Raw genomic sequence first — 21,318 nt, forward strand, 5'->3', positions numbered from 1 at the left:
AAAGCAGGAACCAAAACACTGCAGCAATAACCAAGGATGTCACTGGGGCCCATTTAACCCTAACAGTTGCTGTGTATATCTGAAAAAGGTAAGGCAACAATTTATGGTTTCTGACATTACACTACTTATAGAATCCTACAAGAAATTAATGCATGAGAACCCTTAACTGGATCAAGGCGTAAAAGATACAGCACAATCATAGGACCCTCCCTTCACCCTCTTCCCTAAGAAGCACAGCCGCAGACTAAACAGCCTATGTCTGCAACAGGACTGGGTATCTGATCACCATGGTGACCTTTTCAAATTTCTAAATACTATAATTGCCATTAAAAGTTCATACTGTATCATTCTAAGTTATTTTAAATAAAGCTTATTCTCTAAATTATCTGTCTTACCTGACAATTCATTAGCTCATTAGACTCAGCTTAACTGCTCCACTCCCAACCTGCATTGAGGAAAGACTTTTAAATAGCTAGAAACCTGAAACTGAATTGTAATTTAACAACAAAAATTGATCCTCTAGATTGATACTGGTTTTATTTTGCACACATAATAAAGTATAAAAAACATGCAATAGATTAGATTTTGCAGGTAAGCAGACAGATTTAGTACTGAACTGGTTTTCTTTGGATCCACACCTAGCACGTGATCTGTACTCTTCTGATTTGCCAAACTGTACCCATCTTGAACCAGATCCTACCTGAGCACCCAACTATACTTGATCAAATTAATGGAGCAGACAACATGGCTGGCTTTGAGAGGACAGACGACGTGTAGTTCAGAGGGCCAGCACAAAATTAACCAATCAAATATTTTTGAACAAATCTGAACAGGCACAATATGTTTATATTGGATGAAAAGTGTCAATGACATGTACTGCAAAGTAATGATCAAGTATTGGGAGAACTAAAACCAGACGCAGCCTAACTACTGAAGAGGAGTCAACAACTTAAATTATAATCCTATATTCAGTGCATCAAAACCTGTGATACAGTTAAAACTATGTACAAAATTCAATTTAGTGCTCCATAATAGCCATAAATATTTTTTATCCTGTGCCTGTAAAGTCAGAACTCTTATTATACCTAGCTTGCTTATAGTTTTGTCTGGTTTTATTAGACTCACTGAGCTGTTTTCAGTGCATATGACAGACCAAGTTATTACAGGAAAAAGCATCACCTCAGCTGAGAATCGAAAGCAGAGACCTCAAAGGGAATGTTTGTGCAAAAGCAGATATTTTCCCTGTTTTCTTGGGATCTTTGCACACAGCTGTTGATTGAGAAACTGTCTTTGCAAAAAGTGAAAGTCTCTATCACAGGGGCACCAGACTCCAGCTTCTGCAGCATCATTTGAAATCAAGTTAACCAGATTTATTTTCAGTTCACCACCAAAGGTTCATGAAACTGCTGCAAAATTTGAGTCCCCCCCCTCATATCTGGGTTGTACAATCCACAAGCAGTTCTTCAATACACTACAACCAGTATTAAAGTTGCTAACTAGCAGCAATCTTTAAAAAGCATGAGGGGAAAAATATTTTTACACCACCACAACTACTTCCTCCTAATGACTGTTTTCACACAGATTTTGTTCCCGAAAGCATTCAATCAGCATATGTTTTTAAAAGTAGTTTGATGGAATGATTAACAAAACAACAACAGAATCTAAGCATTTAAATCTACTCTTTAGGCATTTATTGGTGCAAGGACTGTTAAGATGATGGGAGGCCACCCAGTTTTGATTCAAGAATACGCACTACTGAGTGATCGTACACAACAGTTTTTTCTTGCAACCCTCATTCAGTGTACAAGGCAGCTGTTTAACTCTACAACATTTTGAACAGTTCTCCTTTCAATACCAAGATATGTCAAATATCCACAAAGTCTTAAAATATTTTAAGGAACTGATCTTCCTATCTACTGGTTCTGTTTTTAGCATTGTTTGCACAGCTATGCCAGTTCTGCTTTCAATTTATTATACAATTAAAATATGTATTTAAAGAGTACACTTAAAACAAGAATTTAAATCAGATTTTCAACCTTGAGGGGTTCTCTGGATTACTTCTACAGGATTCCCAAGGGTAATCAAAGCTATAGCTGATGGATATTTAAGACAGCACTTCTGCTAGAAAACACAAAACAAAAAGCAAATTGCTTTCAACTCCCTGTTCCTCCCTAGCCATTTCTTTGTCTTCATGCTATCTTCCAGGATAATGCCAACACACATTTTTATGCTGACATGCAGAAAACAAATGACAGAAGAAATTCAGCTAAAAAAATACATCAGCAGAAAGTTATTTTTCAGCTGGAGTCCAGCTCATGGAACAACTTTACAGCTCCTGGGCCAGCAGAAGGCAGAAATGAGCCATTTCGAGACTTTTCTGTTAAATATTGTCACTGCAGCCAACTACACACTGAAAAAAACACCATGCTTCAGTAGACTTGCATTTGCTATACCTTCAAAAGAAAACATTGGCAGATTCACATATCAAAGAACACTGAGGGGGAAAAAGAAGTAATTTGTCAAAGCATTAGTCAAACTGATACAAAATGGCACACACTTATTTCATATTTTGCTCTTAAAAAAAAGAAAACAAAAAAGTAACCATTGACTGATATCAGACAATCATTTATTTGAGCAAAACCATGTAAAGACAGTATTTGGATGACAAGTCCAGATCGTAGTCTCTGAAATAATTCATAAACAATTTTTAAAAAATTTATTATAAGCAAATTTGAGGATGTACATTTCTATTCTGAAAGATAAAAAAACCCCACAAACTACAGAAGAAATGGAAAAAAATAAAACAATTTAGCATTATAAAAAACCTTTGTAAAATAACTTGGAAATGCATGTGAAAAACATTTATATCCACACTTGCAAGTAGTATTACTAATGTTCACTGCAATACAACTAGAGTAGGGAGGAAGGAATACACAAATGAAAAGAGAAGTAAGTGTGGACATTAAATTCTCATTTTTCTTCTGACTCACACTTGATGTAAAATCTTTTGCCTTGCTCCTCAAAAGTTGTTAACTATGTCACAAATGTAAATTGAATTTAATTCATTTGCTTCTGATGTATATATCCAAAACATATTTAGGTTAACATCTACTCACTTTACCAAAAGACAAAGTTTACTAATTCAAATGCTTTTTTTTTTTCCCCCCCTCAAGTGCAATACTATTGCACGCTAACTCTGAATCTTTATTCCACATTAAGGGTACTTCTCTGCAGTCTATTTTAAGTTACTACTAAAGAAGACTAAATACAACAGCGCAAGGACACACCTATGAAGAGACACACATTTCTGGATCTAGCTCTGACGGAAAGTTCAGCTGCATCAGAAGTTATTACCCTGCGGTCTTCCACAGCTCCTCTGCCAAAGGTTAATTGGCTATTGGATCTACTGGAGAAAGGGTTTACTGCAGGTGCAACTGTTTCGATTGAAATGGGCTAAGGAGTCTGCGGGAGGTGATGAGCAGGTGAAAGCTCATCAGTTAACTGTAATCTCTCCTATCAGCAAACCTGTTTCCAGACTGCATGTCTATACAGCCAGGCTGAAACAATCTCAGCCTACCCCACCCATGCATTATGCTTACAGGGAAGGGCCAGTTTCAGGCTCAAAAATCATTCAGTTACACTTACACAAGCAGAGCAAGGCAACTATATTGCTTGAGACTGAAACTGGCTTAGAGGGATCGGAGCAACATCCCTGTGTACCTGATCACATAGATAAGCCTTTAATTCAAAATACAAGTCTGCACCACAACAGGCCATTTTCCCACATAAATAAAGCCCCAAACCTGCTAACATTCCAAATTAATGTTGCTTATGTATCACAGCCTTATAAACTACCATTACTACTCTAAAACTGAAGGTAGAGCTGAATGAAACAGTATCCCACTACCTTCTCAATGCTAATATTAGTACTTGTGAGGCATGCGGTCAACTGGGACTTGATCTGAATTATCTTTCAAACCCATGCTCCAGCTGACCCTACAACCCTGTGAGTAATCACTCCAGCACACACGAAGAAGCACGCCTGCCGAAGGACCAGTTCTTTTGGCAGCCAGTCTTTCAACACAACACACACCCTTAGGTACAAGAAAGAATTCAGAAGTCTAGAAAATGGCATAACAAGTACTTTACAGACATATGTGCAGAAAAGATAGCACATGGATAAGGAAAGCATTCTAAAGTAAATGTTAACTGCAGGCATTTCTTAGCGGTAAAGGTACATAAAGCAGAGAACACAATTTGATTTCTTGAACTCAACTTGAATTTTTTAGGACAGGTAGGTAAAAAAAGGATGCTTAAATTCGTGAACTAAAAGTCATTATAATAAAAGAGAACATAAATTATACAAACTAAAAATGTAATGCATATGCAATACCTAATCATAGGAAATAATGAAATATAACAACTGATTTTAATTAAACAGGTGGAGACCACAGAATGAAAGTCAGTGCAATAATCAGAATCTTTATTATATGCACTAGTCATCAGCAAATGTTTCTATTTCTGTAGCCAAGCATTAAATGACTTTGTACCTTGGACCTCTACTTAGACCACTGACTAATTCATCTCAGTCAACCAGTTGACATTTGAACAGCCATTAAAAAGTAACTATAAAAGCACTTCTGTTTCTCCATCCATATTCCAAGGTGAGGGATTTTGAACCTACATGAACCAGAATTATTTGAGAGTCCATAACTGTTTTATGCTGAGAACCTTATAAACTCCTAGGTCTGGAGAGAGAAGCTCTCTCCTGGTAGGGCAGGAAATCCAGATTTAGGGCAAAGAAGTTTTATATGCAATGCTTCTGTATGAATATGCCTTCACAGCATGATACTCCAAGTTATTTGCTGTAAATCTATTTAAATTTACTACAGGTTAAATTTGGATGTTTTACCCAGACTGACGCACTAATAGTAATTGCTCCATGTTAATAAAACTTATCTGTGCCTGCACGCAGTTCAGCCAGTTAGCCTTCTCCTTAAAAGGCACATCCTTGAAAAAAGAGAATTTGTACTGTTAAAACATTTGTAAGTTAATTCACATTTTTATGTAAGAAGCTGAACAAGCTAGGAACTCAGGATCTGACAGTGGTTACACAAAGAAAAAGAAGAGTCAAGGAAAACATCCCTGTTTCTTAATACACTGCACTTTAAAAGTTCGTGCTGGAAAGTAGGAAGTCCTCCACGGAAACAGGAAAGTCAGACTCAAACTGGGAAGCAACCTGCCGCTGAGACAACGCTAACGTGTCCGTGACCCCCGGGCACGAAGCGACCGAGAAGATCGCGGCTCCGCGCAGTCGTCTCGGAGCCGAGCCGCGTCGCCCGGGCAGGCGACACCCGCACGGGCCCGTCGGCGGGGCAGAGCGACCAAATCAGGGCAAGTTCCCGCTGGACAGAGCGGAGAGCGCTAAGGCAACGGGACCCAGGAGCCCAAGGCCATCCCCGAGCAAGGCTCCGGACCGCCCGGAGCGAAGGGGCCGGCCCCGCTCCCCTGGGAAAAAGGAGTCGCCGCCTGTCCGCCCGGGGGTGGGCGTGAGGGCCCGGGGGGCGGCGGCGGGAGCCACCTACGGCTCCCAAAGCGACGCCGCCTCCGGAGCCCCCGGCCGCCCAGGAACTCCCCGCGAAAGAACAAGGGCCGCTCCCGCCCGACGACCCCGCCCCGGCACCGCGCCCTCCCCCCGCGCCGGCCGCCAGCAATAACAACGGCGCTCGCCCCCACCGATAAATCTCCCCGCAGGGCCGCCCCATTGGCTGCTCCCGCCGCCTCCTCCCTCCCCATTGGCCACCCGAGCACTCACACCGCCCCGAGTCCCCTCCCCGCCCCCACCCTGCGCCTCAACCGGTCTCCCAGCTCCTCACCCGCCCGGCCCGCCGCTGCCCCTCACCGTGTAGTAGGAGAGGAGCCCGGCGTTGTAGTCCAGCACGAACCAGCGGTACTGCCAGCCCTTCATCACGTTGGTCCATTTGCTCAGCGGGCCCTCCATGATAGACGCCATCTTAGGCACCGAACCGGCACCGCCGCGCACACCGCCCGCTCGGTGAGGGGAGCCGGGGAGAGACACGGCGGCCGCCAGGAGGGAAAGGGGCGGGGCACGCACCGAGGGGGCGGGGCCAGAAGCCACACTTCCTCGGGGGGCGGGCAGTGGAGGGGCGGGGTTTGCGCGCGCAGCGGGGACGCGCGTCGTGGCGGGGTGGGGGGGGCAGCGCAGCGCAGCGCAGCGCAGCGCAGGCAGCTCAGGGGCTGGCGGGAGGCGGGTGAGGGCAGCGGGAGCGGTCGGGGTGTCCGGAGGGAGCCGCGGTACTTGGGTTTGTGGGTGCTGCCTGAGGGAGCCGGTCCCCGAGGTGGCGGGCTTCCCCTCCCGGCTCAGGGGAGGCAGAGGGCGAGGCGTGAGGGAGCGCTGCGCGGTGGCAGCGGCGTGGCGAGGGCACGACGCTCTGGTGCTTCGGTTGTGGGAGACAGGGTGGGAGAGCGTTATCCTGTGCCCTAAAGTATTTGGCCCCACGGTACTGTTCCCTTTCTCTAGCTGTTGTGCTTGTCCCTTTGCCTCTCTGTTGTTTGCCAGTCCAAAGCGCCCGTTGGGCTTATTAGTTGAATCCAAGGGCCTGGGTCTTCTCCCGAAGGGCCTAAGTGGCCAGGGTCCAGGGTGTATAAAAACCGTTCAGGACTTGAGATAACCTTTTAAGGGTAAGGCTTATTTAAATGGGACACAGCTTTCCTGTGGCCTGATCCAAGAATGTGGAATGAATTTCCCAGGAGCTGTGGACAATTGCAAATCTGTTGTTCAGTGCAAGGCATGTCCTTTGGCACTGGTCTTCTCTGACTTAAGTACGTAACTTCAGTTGTACTCTAAAAACTTCAAAGGACCCGTTGAGATACTCATGTTCCTTCCTAGGGATCGACCATGTAGCAGTAGAAATGGTGCTTTTACCATGAGGTTTGTGTTTGTCATGCAATCTTTACAGTATTAATGGAATTACTTTTTCCTTTTTTTAACCAAATATAAAACTATTTTTTTCTTTTTAAGAATTTAATATAAAAATCCCTTTATAGTAGGGCTTCAGTAGGTCTAGTGTCTTAAAACATTGTAAGTTTATACCAAATTAAGCTAATTTTAATAGAAAAATCACCCCAGTTACCCCTTTTGTGAAAAAGAATCACTCAAAGGCAGAGCTTCTGTGTTTGATTTTAGAAAATAAGAAAAACTTCTAGATTTCTAATTCATCTTCCCATTTCAGAGGTCACATTTCTTACTAGGTTGTTACCAAGTGGAATTTATAGCACTGACTTTATAATACTACTCAGGGTCACCTGGTGGTGTGTTTATGCATGGTGTTACCAGTTTAAGCTAGCTAATGCACAAACCAAGTTTTGAAACTGGGCTTGTTAATTTTGATAACATTCTTTTTCAAGCTGCTTGCAGACCTTACTAGTCTGTTTTCTTCTTTAGTTTCACTGACTAAACAAAGTGTGGCTGCCTGGAGATTATACCCAGGCAAGCAAAACAAAAAACATCAGATGGTGCCAGAACATTACTAGTACTACCATTTAAAGCTGTAGTTGGACTGGAGCTTTATTATCTCAGATCACTACTTTGACTGTATTATACCCCAAGAGTTGAAACTATGCAAAGAGCTTGTGCAAAAGACCTTTTTGGCTTAACTGTGAAAGGGCTGTCAGTAGGCAGAGCTTTCTCAACAAGAAATTCTTGACAGAAGAGCTTTCTATTTACCTTGGTTTGCCAGAGGCTGAATTTGCTGAACTTTGGCATATGCTGAATATCTTACTAGTTCTTTGTTCTCGTTGACTTTTTTGAGGGGAAATGTGCCAAAGACTTGTCTCCACTAGAAAAAGCATGTATTTTAGCTAGCTCAATTTAGCTAAACCTTAAAAGCCTTAGAGTAGGTGGAAAAGTTGTGTTAACAGGTGTTAAAGGGGAATTCATCTCAAAGTTTCTTTTAGAAATGTATATTCTCTTCTAGAAATGTATATTCTCTTTAGGTAATTTGGCAGAGACCGGAGAATCATTGTTTTTCAAAAAACCCCCCACAAATTGAAAAAAATACATATGAAATTACAGTCTGTTATCAGCATTCAGGATGCAATATCATATAGGTTTATGTACTTTCTTGACATGCGGGATGATGTGTCTTCTGTGTGTATCAGATTACTCTGGTATATATTGAACATGATTCATTGTTGAAGGGATTAGGCTTCACTAGTTAGATCCTTCTGATAAAGATTCTAGGTGCCCATTCAAATTGTTTTGAAAGATCAGTGCAAACATTTAAACAAATGAACAAACTGAAATTAGCCACAACTGTGATATAACCTACCTTTATATACTTTGTATATTATACCATTAGCATCAATGACTGTGAATAAAAAAATTACTTAAAATAGAAGTTAGTAAGTTACTTCCTTGCTTTAACATGTTCTGTCTGCATCCAATCTGGAACAGCTGAAGAGCTGTTGTTTTCTGTAATTATAGACAGTTTTCTTGTGATGTTCTCCATATTTTACAAAACTTATATTAGACTAGTATGTCACCCTCTTTAAGTAGAGTACTTTCTGTCATCTGAGAGAACTATGTACTACAGAGATCAACAGAACTACAGATATCAACAGAACTGAAAGCAGCAGCTGTTACCTTGTGCTGCCTTTCTTTTATATGCTCCTCCATCAGCTGAAAATCTTACCCAGCATCATTCTCTTGCCACGCAGAGGTCTCAAATTATCTTGCTGTAGTGTCCCAGCCACATGCAGATTTCCTGACCAGCCACAATGTTAAGCCCATAAAGCGGCCTCTGGAGTACTCAGACTGTCCCAGCAGGAATGTAGGGGGAAACCTCACATATGCTCAGTTCTTCCCATATATTCCAGGACATCCCAACTTGCACCCTACTTTTTAAAATTTCTTCAATGTTGTTCTTCGTTGTCCAAGCTTGTCCAATAAATTACATCTGTGGTTCTTTGGCCATTACAGTTTAAATCTGTATGGTTTCTAGCCAAGAGGAAGGTATTGCTGATTTAGAGTAAATACCAGTGAAGGACAAGGGTAGAGGGAAGCAGGAAGACACTGAAAGTCTGATTCTTTGAGAGGAAAATGCTTTTCTAGTATAAATTTTCCTGAAGCTATAGCTGAACTAGCTTTAAAGAACCTCAGTGATAAACTTGTGTGGCTTGTGGGTTTCCTTAAGGGTGACTGGGAGTGTGACTGGCAGCAGTGAAAGTAGCTTTAGCTTCTCCCAACAGCTGCAATTGCTTGGGGTTCTGTAGAACATAAGGAAGCCATTTGAGAAAGAGAACAAGTGACATTTTGTTTCCTTTTCCCACTTCAGAAATGGGCTGGTAGTTTCAATTTGTATTTCTTCTCCGATCAAGTCACTGTGTCAACTGCTGACAACATGATCATCATAATTAAGAAATTATGTTTTAGCCCGATGGTGGATGATTCTTCTGCTGCTTGTTGGTAGCAAGTAATGTCTTTTATTTGTACCTTCAGGAAAAAATTTCATCCACGTGATTTTTTTTTTTATGGGTAACAAATACACTAATAAGCTATAATCAAGTAGAAGATGAAGCCGCCTGTGTCATCTTCAGTCTCCTGCTACTGTCCTTTAAAGGTATTTTCTAGTCCCTCTATGCATATGCCAAGAACACTAAGAATAGGAACAATGTCAGAGCCTAAATATTTTTTATTTTATTTCTTCAGAATTACGTTTGGTTTAGGGGGTTACGGAGAGGAAGATAGATGGGAGGGAATCACCTTTACCCTACAAGAAGTCATTCTTAAAAGAGGATAATTAAATCAAGTATGCCAGTAAGTGCCATCGTAAATAGATTTTCTGAGTAGATTTATTATACTGTCACTGTTTTTAATACAAATGTTTATGAAAAAAAGTCAGCATTACAGCAGAATGAAGACAGTAATTGGTTCTCTGTCTTTCTGAGGCAAACAAATAATTCTATCTTGGGCCTTTCTTGCTAATTCCTGTATGATCCCAGCAAATAAAAGCCATTAGCAATAAATTTTCCCAATCCTGTCCCTTTTAATCTAGTTTTTCTCTGATCTTAATGAATTGTCATAAATTCCTCTAGGTCAGGGATGTGAACCTCACTGAGGGCTAAGCAGACCTTTCTGAGTCTTCTAAATGACTCCATAACATACACCAGAAGAAATCAAATTACCACAGGTTGTATGAAGTTAAAGTCCCCAGGCCTCAGAGTCCCTGTTCTCTTTCTGCTTATAGCTTATGGCTGTGTTTGGACTAGGTTTCACAATAGAAGGGACTTTTCTGTCTGAACATTATAAAGATCTGCCTTATTATTGTCCAGATTCTCATCCTTTCATGGCATGTTTAGAGCTGCACTGGAGAGTATTATGATATTGTAGCCATTTCCCCAAAACACATGGAATGTGTTCAGCCAGAATATGGTACCATTTAAGAAGGGGCTGAAGAATCTCTCTTGCATTTAAAATAGAGATGATTCTGGAACTAAGATTTATTTTATCTGTAGTTATTTAATCTTCTCTAGTAGTGCTGTATGTCTGGAGGATGATGCAGCAAGGACACAGTTGACTCACCTAACTGGCACCGATACTTTACAGGACTAGGAAAAGTTTGTCAGATGTTGCAATATGTTAAAAACAGGGTGTGATGGTATTCAGTTAAGCAATTCAGGTGACTCACTTACTGACCAAATCCTGTTACAAGGCCTACAGAGAAACATGTTTTAAGGGCATTATACATTTGAGGAGCTTATAGCAATAACATAATTTAAATTTTGTTATGGTCTCATAAAAGAGTAAATTCAGGTTATAGTTTTGCAGGACAGTTTGACATAACAACCTTACCTGGGGGTTGCAAGAGATGTAAACTGACATTTTAGGACTCAGTGTTTCTTCAGGAAGTACATTTCTGAACTGGATGAGGGTCTTTGCCATTTAGAAATGCAGGTATCTTCTATACTCCCCTTACATAGAGGAGGGCAGAAAATTCCTCCCACATGCCCCTGTCACACTTGAGATATTTCAGTGTTCAGAGATTAAAGCATTAACAGCAATACAAATTTAATAGGGAAAGCGCCTTGTAACAAAATTTGTAACTGGCATATACTTTAAATCTAGGTCAAGAGAATTAAAAGATTTGCCTAGCTTTTATACTGAAGAAACAGTTATATGAGCTATTTTCCATCTGCACATAGACTGAGCTCTGGTAATCTGGAAATCAGTGTAGCAACTATAGACATGCTGGAATGAATTTTGCAGGGTGAATGATTCACTGTAATCTTAGTATTATTTTATTATAAAACTTACAACAAATCATAATTTAGTCTTGAGAACAACAAGCCTGATGTCTTTGCTGAGTACAAGAGTTTAGAGTTCACAGCATGCTGAATCACATTTTATGCTCCTAATGCATTGTTTAGATGGGTAATGTCTCATCATTTGATTTAAGCATCTTATCATCCTGTGGGCAGAATTTATTTAAAATTTAATGCAGAAGTCCATACTATTTTCTCAACTGCAAATAAGTGATTTCTACTTTAGTCTCCACAGAGACTTTGAAAAGATATAGAGGAATGCTGCTCAATTGGAATGTTTACTTCACTGCAGCTGCAGCCCCCTGATACAAAAAGGCAAATAAGCATAATCTCTTTTCCCAAAGCTTTCCCACCATCACCTCTTTTCATAGTGTTTGGCCTATTAATATGTTTCAAATAAGGTTACTTGCTCTTTGTAGTCCATTTGTTTTGCAAGAATGCAACAGATACGTTGCCTTCTCACAAAATTTAGACTATTTACAGTAGTTTGATGCGTAGCAAATTCAGCAAGAGAAAGGTAAGAACTGGTTTAATATTTTAAAGAGTATTGTTCCTTATCATAAGGATTATATGCTACATTTATTTTCAGTAATGAGTGGGGTTTTTTCCTTTATACACTAGATTTATTTGTTATTAATAGATACAGCAATATCAAAGCTAATATTTAAAGCTAGTGTATACATATACACAAGTAGGTTCCAAAATATATGCATATTATTAGGCTGTTATGGACAGTATCCATGATGTTTGGTACAAAGTCTTATTAAAATCTGGAGGAAAAATATGTTTTTCCTTCTCTTTTTGAGAAGAATTAAATCTGACTATGGTAATTTTTAAGGTATTAGGTGGGAAATCTAAGGAGATGAAAGGGAGGATAAAAGCAAAGTCAGGGAGACGTAAAGGTGAGCAATCAATCATAAAACACAAGAATATAGAATAAGCACTATCCCATGAGTGCTTCTATTACTAATTTTATTTCCATAGCTATAAGTATTAAAACTGAGTTTCTGTTGTGTCTGTTTAGAATCAGTTTCCAGCTCCTTCTGCATGTCATTCTGGGAATTAAGGCCAAATCATTTTACTTTAGACCTAGAATCACTCCCAGTGATTTGTACATAGGAGGAGCCCTGTGTACAGTATACTCCTTCATCTAATACTGCCCTGATTTTGGGATGCCAAAAAGATCTTTCTTTAGGGTTACTGTTTCTTGTGTAAAGATGGGAGACAAAGGTAGCAAGGTTTATCCTACCAAAAATTGGAGAAGTCATTGTCTTCTTATCTGAGAATCAAAATAATCCTTTTTAGTACCTGATTAAAGGACTTGCTTCCTTCTTTTTCTGATGGAAGCAAAAATGCAGAAATTATCTTTTCATCCTACTCAACTATCTCTCTCTTCCATGAGAAATGGAGAAAGAAGTAGATAATTGATTTAGTAGAAGAAAAATAAGTAGCCAGAATGGGTACAAATTGATACCCAAAAATCACGATCTGATGGGTGTCTTGCTACTTTGACAGCTCTCAGGAGCTGTCAGGAGACTATTCCGGCTACGTGCTAACTAGAAGACTCATGTGCAGGATGCAGCCACATCTGATTCCCAGATGAAGTGAGACTTCGGTTCACAGCAGGCACCTCCTGTAGCTTCATCAGCTTGGTATCAGCAGGAAGAAGACCCATGTTCAAAGATGAGGGAAAGCCCTAGCCCACCCTGGCTAGGTTTCCAACCTTAGCAGTATGAAGACAAATGCTTGGGACATATAGGACATGTTCATCCACTGTCTAGACTTCAATAACCACTCACACCAATTAAACAACTCCAGTTCAGGTGACTTTTGAGTTGTAAATTATTGGAGGTTCACAAAAAAAGAACACCAGGGCAGTTTCACTACATGCTTATCTATCTCCTACCATCTTCTATAGCTACTCGCTATTGCCTCTGCTGGAGACAGGACACTGTGCTATTTGAAGTTTTCTTCTGAGCCACTACCTCTGTTCTTATATTGTGTTCTTATTTTCACAGAGTTAGCTAAAGGACTCTGTAGGCAACCTTTCAAGGAGAGTTTTGGGTTGTTTGGGGTTTTTTTTACCTGTAAAAGAGTGGAATTTCTGTGGGGATCTTTAATGATACTGTAGCCTAATTTTACATCTTCATAGTTGAACATTATTTTGCCCATTCTCTAACATCAGCAGTTTCACTGACTTCCGCTGAAGCTAAAGTTGCTCAGAACTGCTGAAATATGCCCAGATGTCACAGACTGAAACAAAGGGAATCCTGCTCAGCTCGTAGGCAGCAGCACACACAGGGCACTCTGTTACTCAGTTTGTAAGCCAAGAACTTGATGAAAATCCAGGCCTTGCTGCATCTGTTTGCTTCCAAGTTTCAAAAGTTCAGTCTGTTCTATTCATACTTCCCAGTGCCCTGATAAACCATTTAATTTGAACAGTAACTGCAACATAACTTCTAAGCAAATGTTACAATAACATTAATATTAAAATCTGTAAATGCTGCTGGAGTTAACCGAATTCTCTGGACAATTGTCAAAATGGAGAGTTACATAATTTGCTTTCCATTGCCCAAGAGTATTAATTTTTGAAAATAAACATGTGAGGAATATACTAACAAGCAAGTCTAACTATAAAAATAGTCTGGAGTACACAGCGAGACTTTGATTTCCATAGCATAAGTTGAAGTTGGTAATGTTTGGGATGTAGTTTCTTACAGTTATGTATTTACTTGAGGTATACGCAATAAATTGTTTTAATTTACTGGTCAAGTTTGCAATGTAGATTGTAGATTAGTAGCCTTAAGTCTCTGGAAATAAGATATCAACAAGCGAAATCATGAGTTTAGTTGGGTGTTTCCAGTTTAGGCCAAACAGGCCAAAAGTTTTTCTTACTTGTGTGTTCCACTGGTGTTGATGTGGTTACATGTACATAATCAAGAGCAAAATTTATCGCATTGACTTAAAGATTAAAGCATGTAAATACCCAAAGTTAAGTTCTGCTATTCATATTGCATAAGAAAAGAGGAGGATCTGAGTTTACACCGAGTATTACACTCTCCAGTTTATGCTGACTGGTTCTAACTATGCTGTTTCAGGTATGCCAACTAGAGAAAAGATGCAGCTCTTCTGAATACAGCAAAATCAGTAGCAATTGAACTGTTGTCTTATCAGTCTTTCAGATTTTGGTTTACTTATCTGACAAAACAAAATCCTACCCACAGATTTCCCTGATCCAACTATCATTTACGTATTGATGAAATTAACCCATTCTGTCTGTAAAATGTTATGTCGACTTGGCTTTACAATTTTGGATGGGAATTTAATCTGTTAAATATCAGGGGTGATGTCTCATACATTTAACGGCTACAGAGTCACTGCATTAAATTTACTCATTGCACTGAATGTTTAAAACATGAGGAGGACAATGTTCTTTTTCTTGTAGGTAGTAGACCAATCTTATACCCGGAGTATTTGTCTTGGCTCTAGAGTTAATTCAGCTTACAATTTCTTTGTGGTTTTTAGCTTGAATCCTGTCATTATTTGTAGCATTGTAGTACTTTAAAGATTTCTGGGGATAATCAGTACAGTGTCAGCTGATGCAGTGACTGTGTGAAGCACAGTGCAGTGTAACTGATGTTAGTGGTGCTTGACTGACTCAAGTGATGGCTGTCATTTCTGTTCCCAGTAGCAACATGGGCATATTCTGTACATTCTGAATGCTCAGACAGTGTAATTAGTTCTTGGAAATGTTTGATTTTTTTCATGCACAGAGAAACTCTGCAGCATGCAATCTGCCGTTCTCTGGCATTCTTGAATGTACTGTTAGGAATCCTGGTGTTAAGAAATTCAGACGACTAGAAACAGAGTTTGGGGAGATGGACAGATTAATATAGATGTACACAGATGTGTGTGTGTCCTCAACGAAAAAAATCCAGATGGAAAAAAACTGGCATATCTGGGAAAACTGAGACATATGGTGGCTTTAAATCAGTTTACTTTACAGTGAAGGCATTGCCTAAGGCATAATAATGGCAGCAGGAACAATGCCTCCACTTAGGCAAGCCATGGACCAAGTGTTTGGCAGGGGGTCCTGGGGAAAGGCTGGGAAGTATTACAAGCTGGGGAGAACTTTCTGGTAGCTGTTCCTATATCAGATTGTTTAAATGGGAAATCAGTAGACTTCATATTCCAGGCATTTTAAATTATTTATTTGTGCTTAAGCCCTGCCAACCAAAGCATAAGATAAAAAGGAATTTTGGTCTCTGAACCTTCAGGGTTCACATTTTCAAGCTTTTCTTGGCAACCTTGAAGGCCAGAAAGGTCCTATATTTTGCTGCTTTCTTGTTGGCTTTTTTAAATTAAAGCTCAAATAACACATGCAAGCTCTTAACTCTAGAGGCTGGAGCTTTATTAAAAAAACAAACAAAAAAATGGAAAATATATGATAAAATCTTGGTAGCTGGTAAAATGTAATTTGTTTTCTAGAGCATGCCATATTTGAAAAGAGTAAGTAGAAAGGCAGAAAATGAGAAAAGAGCATCTTCCAAGCAGATAGGCCCTGTTTATCTAAAGTGCGACAAGGAAAACTTTTATCCCACTTAACTTTTACTTTTGGATGGCATTTGAATTGGCCTTGTGTGTTTGGCAGCTCATCTGTTGAGCCATCTGTTTCAAATTATGCATGCTCAGAGGGCACATTGCATCCAGGGATACAGTTCCCCTGAACAGAAGAAATTTGAATTGGATTTGTAGTTTAGTGATCTGTAAACATGGATGTGCAATCATACATCTAAATAAACTCTGTTTATTTTGGAGAAATTGAAGCATTCATACAGCTGGAGAAATCTGAGGAAGGGTTATAAGTGGAAAGCCTTAGGCCATTATTCACTGGCCTAAGTACAGTGCTCAGGCAGTGCAAAATAAGAGAAAACCACCCAAAGTCCCCACCTAGGAAATTCCTCTTTTACACTGAAAAGTTCTTAATGGACTAAAAGCTAATATAATAACTAGTTTTACAGCCCATTTAAACAGTGTCTTAAAGGGATTGTAGGGTAGAGAAACTGCAATTTGGCTCCTTCCGTTAATGAATCATCTGCAGTCCCATCACAGGGCTAGAGATAAACTTGGGTAGTGAATCAGAAAGCTATAACCAACTCTGAGAGCCTTTGTTATGCAAGTACATCTTGGCCAGGAAAGAGGATTTGATCCATAAACTTTAATGGTGCATTAGGTGAATTTTATATTATTTATGGCATACTAGTAGCACTTATCTTTTTCATATGTTATCTTCTTTGAACATACTTTTTTTTTTTTTTTTGAAGAATATACTGCTTGTTCCACCCCTCCCTATTCCTTCCTTTCCCCAGAACGCTGATTCAATTCCTTTTACCCTTTCAGTCAGCTTGCAGTTTTAGGCATTTCCTTGTCTGGTTTTCAGTGGAACACATTACTTCCCTCTCATCAGCACTGTGCAGCTCTGTCGAGGCTGTTGAATAACGTGCTGGCTGGAGATAGAAGATTTCTTTACAAGCAGTAGATACTGACATAAGACCATCTTCTCTTCATGGAATACACTGAAACTATGAATTTGGGTAGTAGCTGTGCAGTTGTGTATGAGAGAAGGAAATTTGGCTCACATAATGCAGTGATGGAAGTAATGGTAAATATAGAACCAGCCAGGAGACTTGAGGGATAAATGTAATTTTGTCATAGATTCTCTTTCTACATTTTTATATTTCCTTTTTTTAGGTTTTCACATTAGCCAAAACCCCAGATTGTTTGCATTATCAGCAAAGTTTGAGTCCTCTGGTGATGAGGATCAGACTTAAGTAATACAGTTTATAGTAAGTTGTGAACAGAGCATTGACCAAATGTAGATTTATTATATTGTTTGCACAGATCTTATTCAATGCGTGTGAAGAGTCTAATAATGACATTAGGCTGAGTGAGGTGCTTGGAAATATTTCCTCCTGCTAGAAGTAGCACACATAGTTCATTTAATCAAACAATTGTATGTGCACGATTTGCACATCTAAAATTTTAGGACTTTTATTTTTTTGTAATATAATCTGCTGTTCTGATCAAAAATAGATCTTTATATTACATTGCTTACTCAAGTATTAAGTTGTATTACTTTTTAAATTAGTAATCCCAAAATAGCTACGGGAATTGATGAACATTATTTCAGTCATGTTACAAAATTGAGGTACCTGAAAGAAAAAATATTACCTAAAATTTTGCCTTTTTGAGTCTTGTTAGTAGAATAAATGCTTTTCTCATATGAACAATTTTTTAAATTACTACAAAGCTACAAGGGCAGGGGACAGAGCTGCAGATATGTAAAAAAAGTCAGCTGTATGATAATGGTAAAGGCGGGAGAGATTCTTTGCTGGTTTTAGAATCTGCCAAGGACATAGGTGCTATGTTTTGGGCAAGAGAACTCTTTTAGACTAATGCCATCTAGCTGGCTTTCGTCTGTGCCAGTTGTTATATAGGCCAAGCCCCCTGTCCTGCCTCTACCACATTTCTTGAAGTAGGAATTAGATTAAAAATACAGTAACTCACAGTTACCTGACTGGAAACATATCTATTAAGTGATTTGGAAACCCAAGAAAGCTGTCCAAGCTTCTGTGCTTTTATCAGAGACTTTGATCAGAAGTTTCCTCATCCATGTCCTGAAGCAATTTTTGGATACTTTTCCCCTTTCAAGCCTCACTGGCAGCAAAAAAAACCTGGCTGTAGGACCTGCTCCAATTTGCTCTCCAATGCACATGATAAATACAGTTACAAAACCCAAAAGTCTCCACCACCAACTTCTGTCTCATTCTTTTAATTAGTAACTACTTTTTCTGAGATGCCATGCATATCAGCTTTGTTTCCTGTGCTTTATTTTTGCAAAAGACAGAGATCTATCACACCAAGTTTTTTCAAAACCTGTGTCTGTGTGACAATATTGGTAACTCACTTAATCTTTTAAATTATTCTGTAAATGCCAGTCTCAATCCTATATTGAGGATAACTGTAGATTTTTAAGTTGTAATTGTAGGAACTCCATAAACTAGAATTGATTTGAAATTATTGCAATTAGATACTATGTTGACTTTTATTTGTATACAATAAATTTTGTGATATCATCCAGGCCTGTCACAAACTTTTGTTGTTTAGAGTTAACAGACATCTTGCATACCTGAAAATCTCAACTACAAAAATAAGGATACTGAAAAGCAAGAATAAACAGCAGATACCTGTATTTATAGATAAAACAATATAGGTTTTCTTGATGTTCATCTCTACAAGGTACCTGTATGGTTTATATTTTTGGCCTGACAGTTGTGCCATCTAGCTAATGGATTTTTTCTGTAGTCCCATGTAGGAGACCCACAGGTAATTTTTAGCCTTGGATTTATTCCCTACTTAGGAGAATTGGAGTTAAATTAAGTAACTCATCTATATATTCATTTTACAGTTAACGAAATATCTCTACTGATGATTTTGAAGCATTTTTTTTCATGCTGATCTGTATATATGTAATTTACCATCATCTAATGCAATCACAAGGAAAGGAGACAAAAATTAATTTTTTACAAATATTTCTGTAAGGAAAATCACTAGGGTAAACTTGATTTGAACAGGAACAAATTATGTCTTCTCAGTAAACAGGAAGAGACTGGCAATCAACACTTTCAGTTTTGGATGTAATTTGAATGTCCTTTGAATCATGGAGATTCTTTTAGGAAGAATGCATCCTCTGTTTCTGCAAAACTCATCTAGCTATCTGATCTAATTTATAAGGCTTCTTCCTCTGTCTCATACCTAACACCTTGATACTTTCCTCTTTTGGATCTCAGTGTTCTTTGTGCCATTTTTATACATCATACCTATTTGTCTTGTGAGCACCTTGGAGGGTTTGTCCTTCTAAAGAAGGGCGAATTTGTCATGTTTACACAAATTAAACTGATACAGAAATCTGAAAAATCTGGCTGGTTTGATACTTGTGCATCATTATCAGTAATTTTGGTAATCTAATATTGATACTTATGTATAAATATACCAATACATTCTTCAATTGCTTCTCAGCTTTTGTGCATCTCATTTAAATTAATATTACCAATAACAGCAGGAGTTAATCTTTCAGATTCTGGGGTGGATTTTTAAGGCTAGAATATATTTAAATGTAATTTTATTTGTAAACTGAGCAAGTTTGATTGAAAAGCTGTGTGAAACTACTGAAACCTGTGATGTAGTTTTCACAGTCACAGTGGTTATTACACTGGAATTATTTTCCATGTCTGCTTTAATTGCTACTAAAACTCAGTTAAAGAAACCTTTTTTATGAAAGGTCACCAGACTTTTGTAGCTACATCTGTTGAACACAACAGGTGAAGCTGATGAAATATCTTTTATTACAGGTAATAGGAAAGAAACATAAGGTGCCACAGAGGTAAACAAGTCCTTGTCAGCTGATGGAGTTCAAATTTAGTTAATGCTCTTTTGCACCTGATCAGTCACATGCACACCTTCAATGGTTCCATCAAGGCTGAATCACTGCTGCATTACTTCTGCAACTTAATCTGAAAAAAAAAAAAAAGCAGAAAACAAATCAGTCACTAAGCAAATAATTTGGTAATCTTTAAGGATTAAAGATAGGCAGTGATATTTATTGTATGTGTTTAAAACTTTTTTCATAAAGGAAAATATTTTAGGTGCTATCTTATCAGTCAGGTTACATTACTGTTACTGATAGTACCAAACTGATTTAGAAGAGTGAAGATATTTAATTATACGTCAATAATTCAGAAGTCTGGAAAACAAAGAGAGGTTTTACCCAATGTCCCTCAGTCTTACATGTTGACACCAGTGGGACTATATGTTTTGCACTTAAAGGAACATTTTGCTTGCTGGTGTTGTGCAATAGTTAGCTGAGTAACAGAACAGATTCCTCTCCCTGCTCCAGAGCTGTAAATCAAAAATAATCCCATGTGGTGGTTTCTCATTTATGGACATACGGCAGGATTGTGGTTCTGAGAAGGGGGGTGCAGCTGAAAGACCATCTGTGGAGATTGCTACAAACTCACACCAAATTCCTTCTGTCTGCAGAAAGAGCACCGCAGTATGGTATCTGATAGCCTTCATGAAGTGCAACCTGCAGTCTCCCTCACAGCACACAGACTGATACAGATACAGGCAAGTAATGCTTTGCTCTTGCTTCTCACTGTATTTCACAATAGTTTGTGATCTTTTCCATAGCAACAAAGGCATCAAAACACATACTTCAGTTAGCACAGTTTTAAATGTGGCTTAATCACGGTTAACTAACATAGTCGAATCATCTTTGTCCTTGTCTACTCTGAGGGCAAAATCATGAACACGTTTTCAAATATGATTATTTTTCCACTATTGTTAAGGCTTTTGACTCATCTCTTCACTGTACCTTTGGCAGTCACAGTATCATAACCCAGCTGAGATCTCTGCTCTGTCACTAGTGGCCTTCTCACTGTAGTTCACATATATGGGAGAGGTTATTGCTGAAACCAAGCAGAATGTGATTTAAATTTAGGAAAGTTTTTAAGTACTAGTGTAAAATTAAACATGACTATTGTGTTGTCCTGAATAAGGATGAGTTTAAATGTGTGTTTTAAATGTTTTGCCTGAATTTAAGTATTAGTGCCCGAATTGTTGCTCAGCTTGAATACTGGGTTGCAGGTAGTAGGTTACTGTGATTTGGGAAAGTTAGGTTTTTTGTCTTATGACCAACACTGGTGCATCAGTGTTACTTTATTTTCATAATTTCGAAACCATTTTGACATTGTTATGATTGTAATTAAGACTAGATGAAAATGAAAGAAAATTGAGAAGAAGGTAAAAATATATAAGAAGATAAAAAGAATTAGGAGGACAGGAAAAGAGTTTCAAGAAGAAACACTTGCTAGTATCAAGATTTACAGCAATGCCATAAAAATGGCATCATGCCAT

The 21,318-nt window shown here is 38.9% G+C and overlaps 2 protein-coding genes across 5 annotated transcripts in view; one reads left to right on the forward strand and one right to left on the reverse strand.

Moving 5' to 3' along the window:
• OSBPL9 (oxysterol binding protein like 9) overlaps positions 1-6,095 on the reverse strand; it is a 66,413-nt gene extending 60,318 nt beyond the window's left edge. For 2 of the 4 annotated variants that reach the window (XM_074832057.1, XM_074832055.1), the window contains exon 1: positions 5,903-6,095. In XM_074832057.1, the coding sequence (XP_074688158.1) occupies positions 5,903-6,013 (111 nt within the window). In that variant the 5' untranslated portion in view covers positions 6,014-6,095. Of the gene's footprint in view, positions 1-395; positions 432-5,876 lie in introns of those variants that run through there. The other 2 variants (XM_074832056.1, XM_074832058.1) reach the window with 2 other exon arrangements.
• Positions 5,921-21,318, forward strand: part of EPS15 (epidermal growth factor receptor pathway substrate 15) — a 72,603-nt gene continuing 57,205 nt past the window's right edge. Inside the window, exons 1-2 of the mRNA XM_074832050.1 lie at positions 5,921-6,055; positions 20,443-20,529. Coding sequence (XP_074688151.1) covers positions 20,458-20,529 — 72 coding nt within the window. The 5' untranslated portion in view covers positions 5,921-6,055; positions 20,443-20,457. The remainder of the gene's footprint in view (positions 6,056-20,442; positions 20,530-21,318) is intronic.

The sequence above is a fragment of the Strix aluco genome, chromosome 8 (genome assembly GCF_031877795.1).
Source record: "Strix aluco isolate bStrAlu1 chromosome 8, bStrAlu1.hap1, whole genome shotgun sequence".
Taxonomy (NCBI): Eukaryota; Metazoa; Chordata; class Aves; order Strigiformes; family Strigidae; genus Strix; species Strix aluco.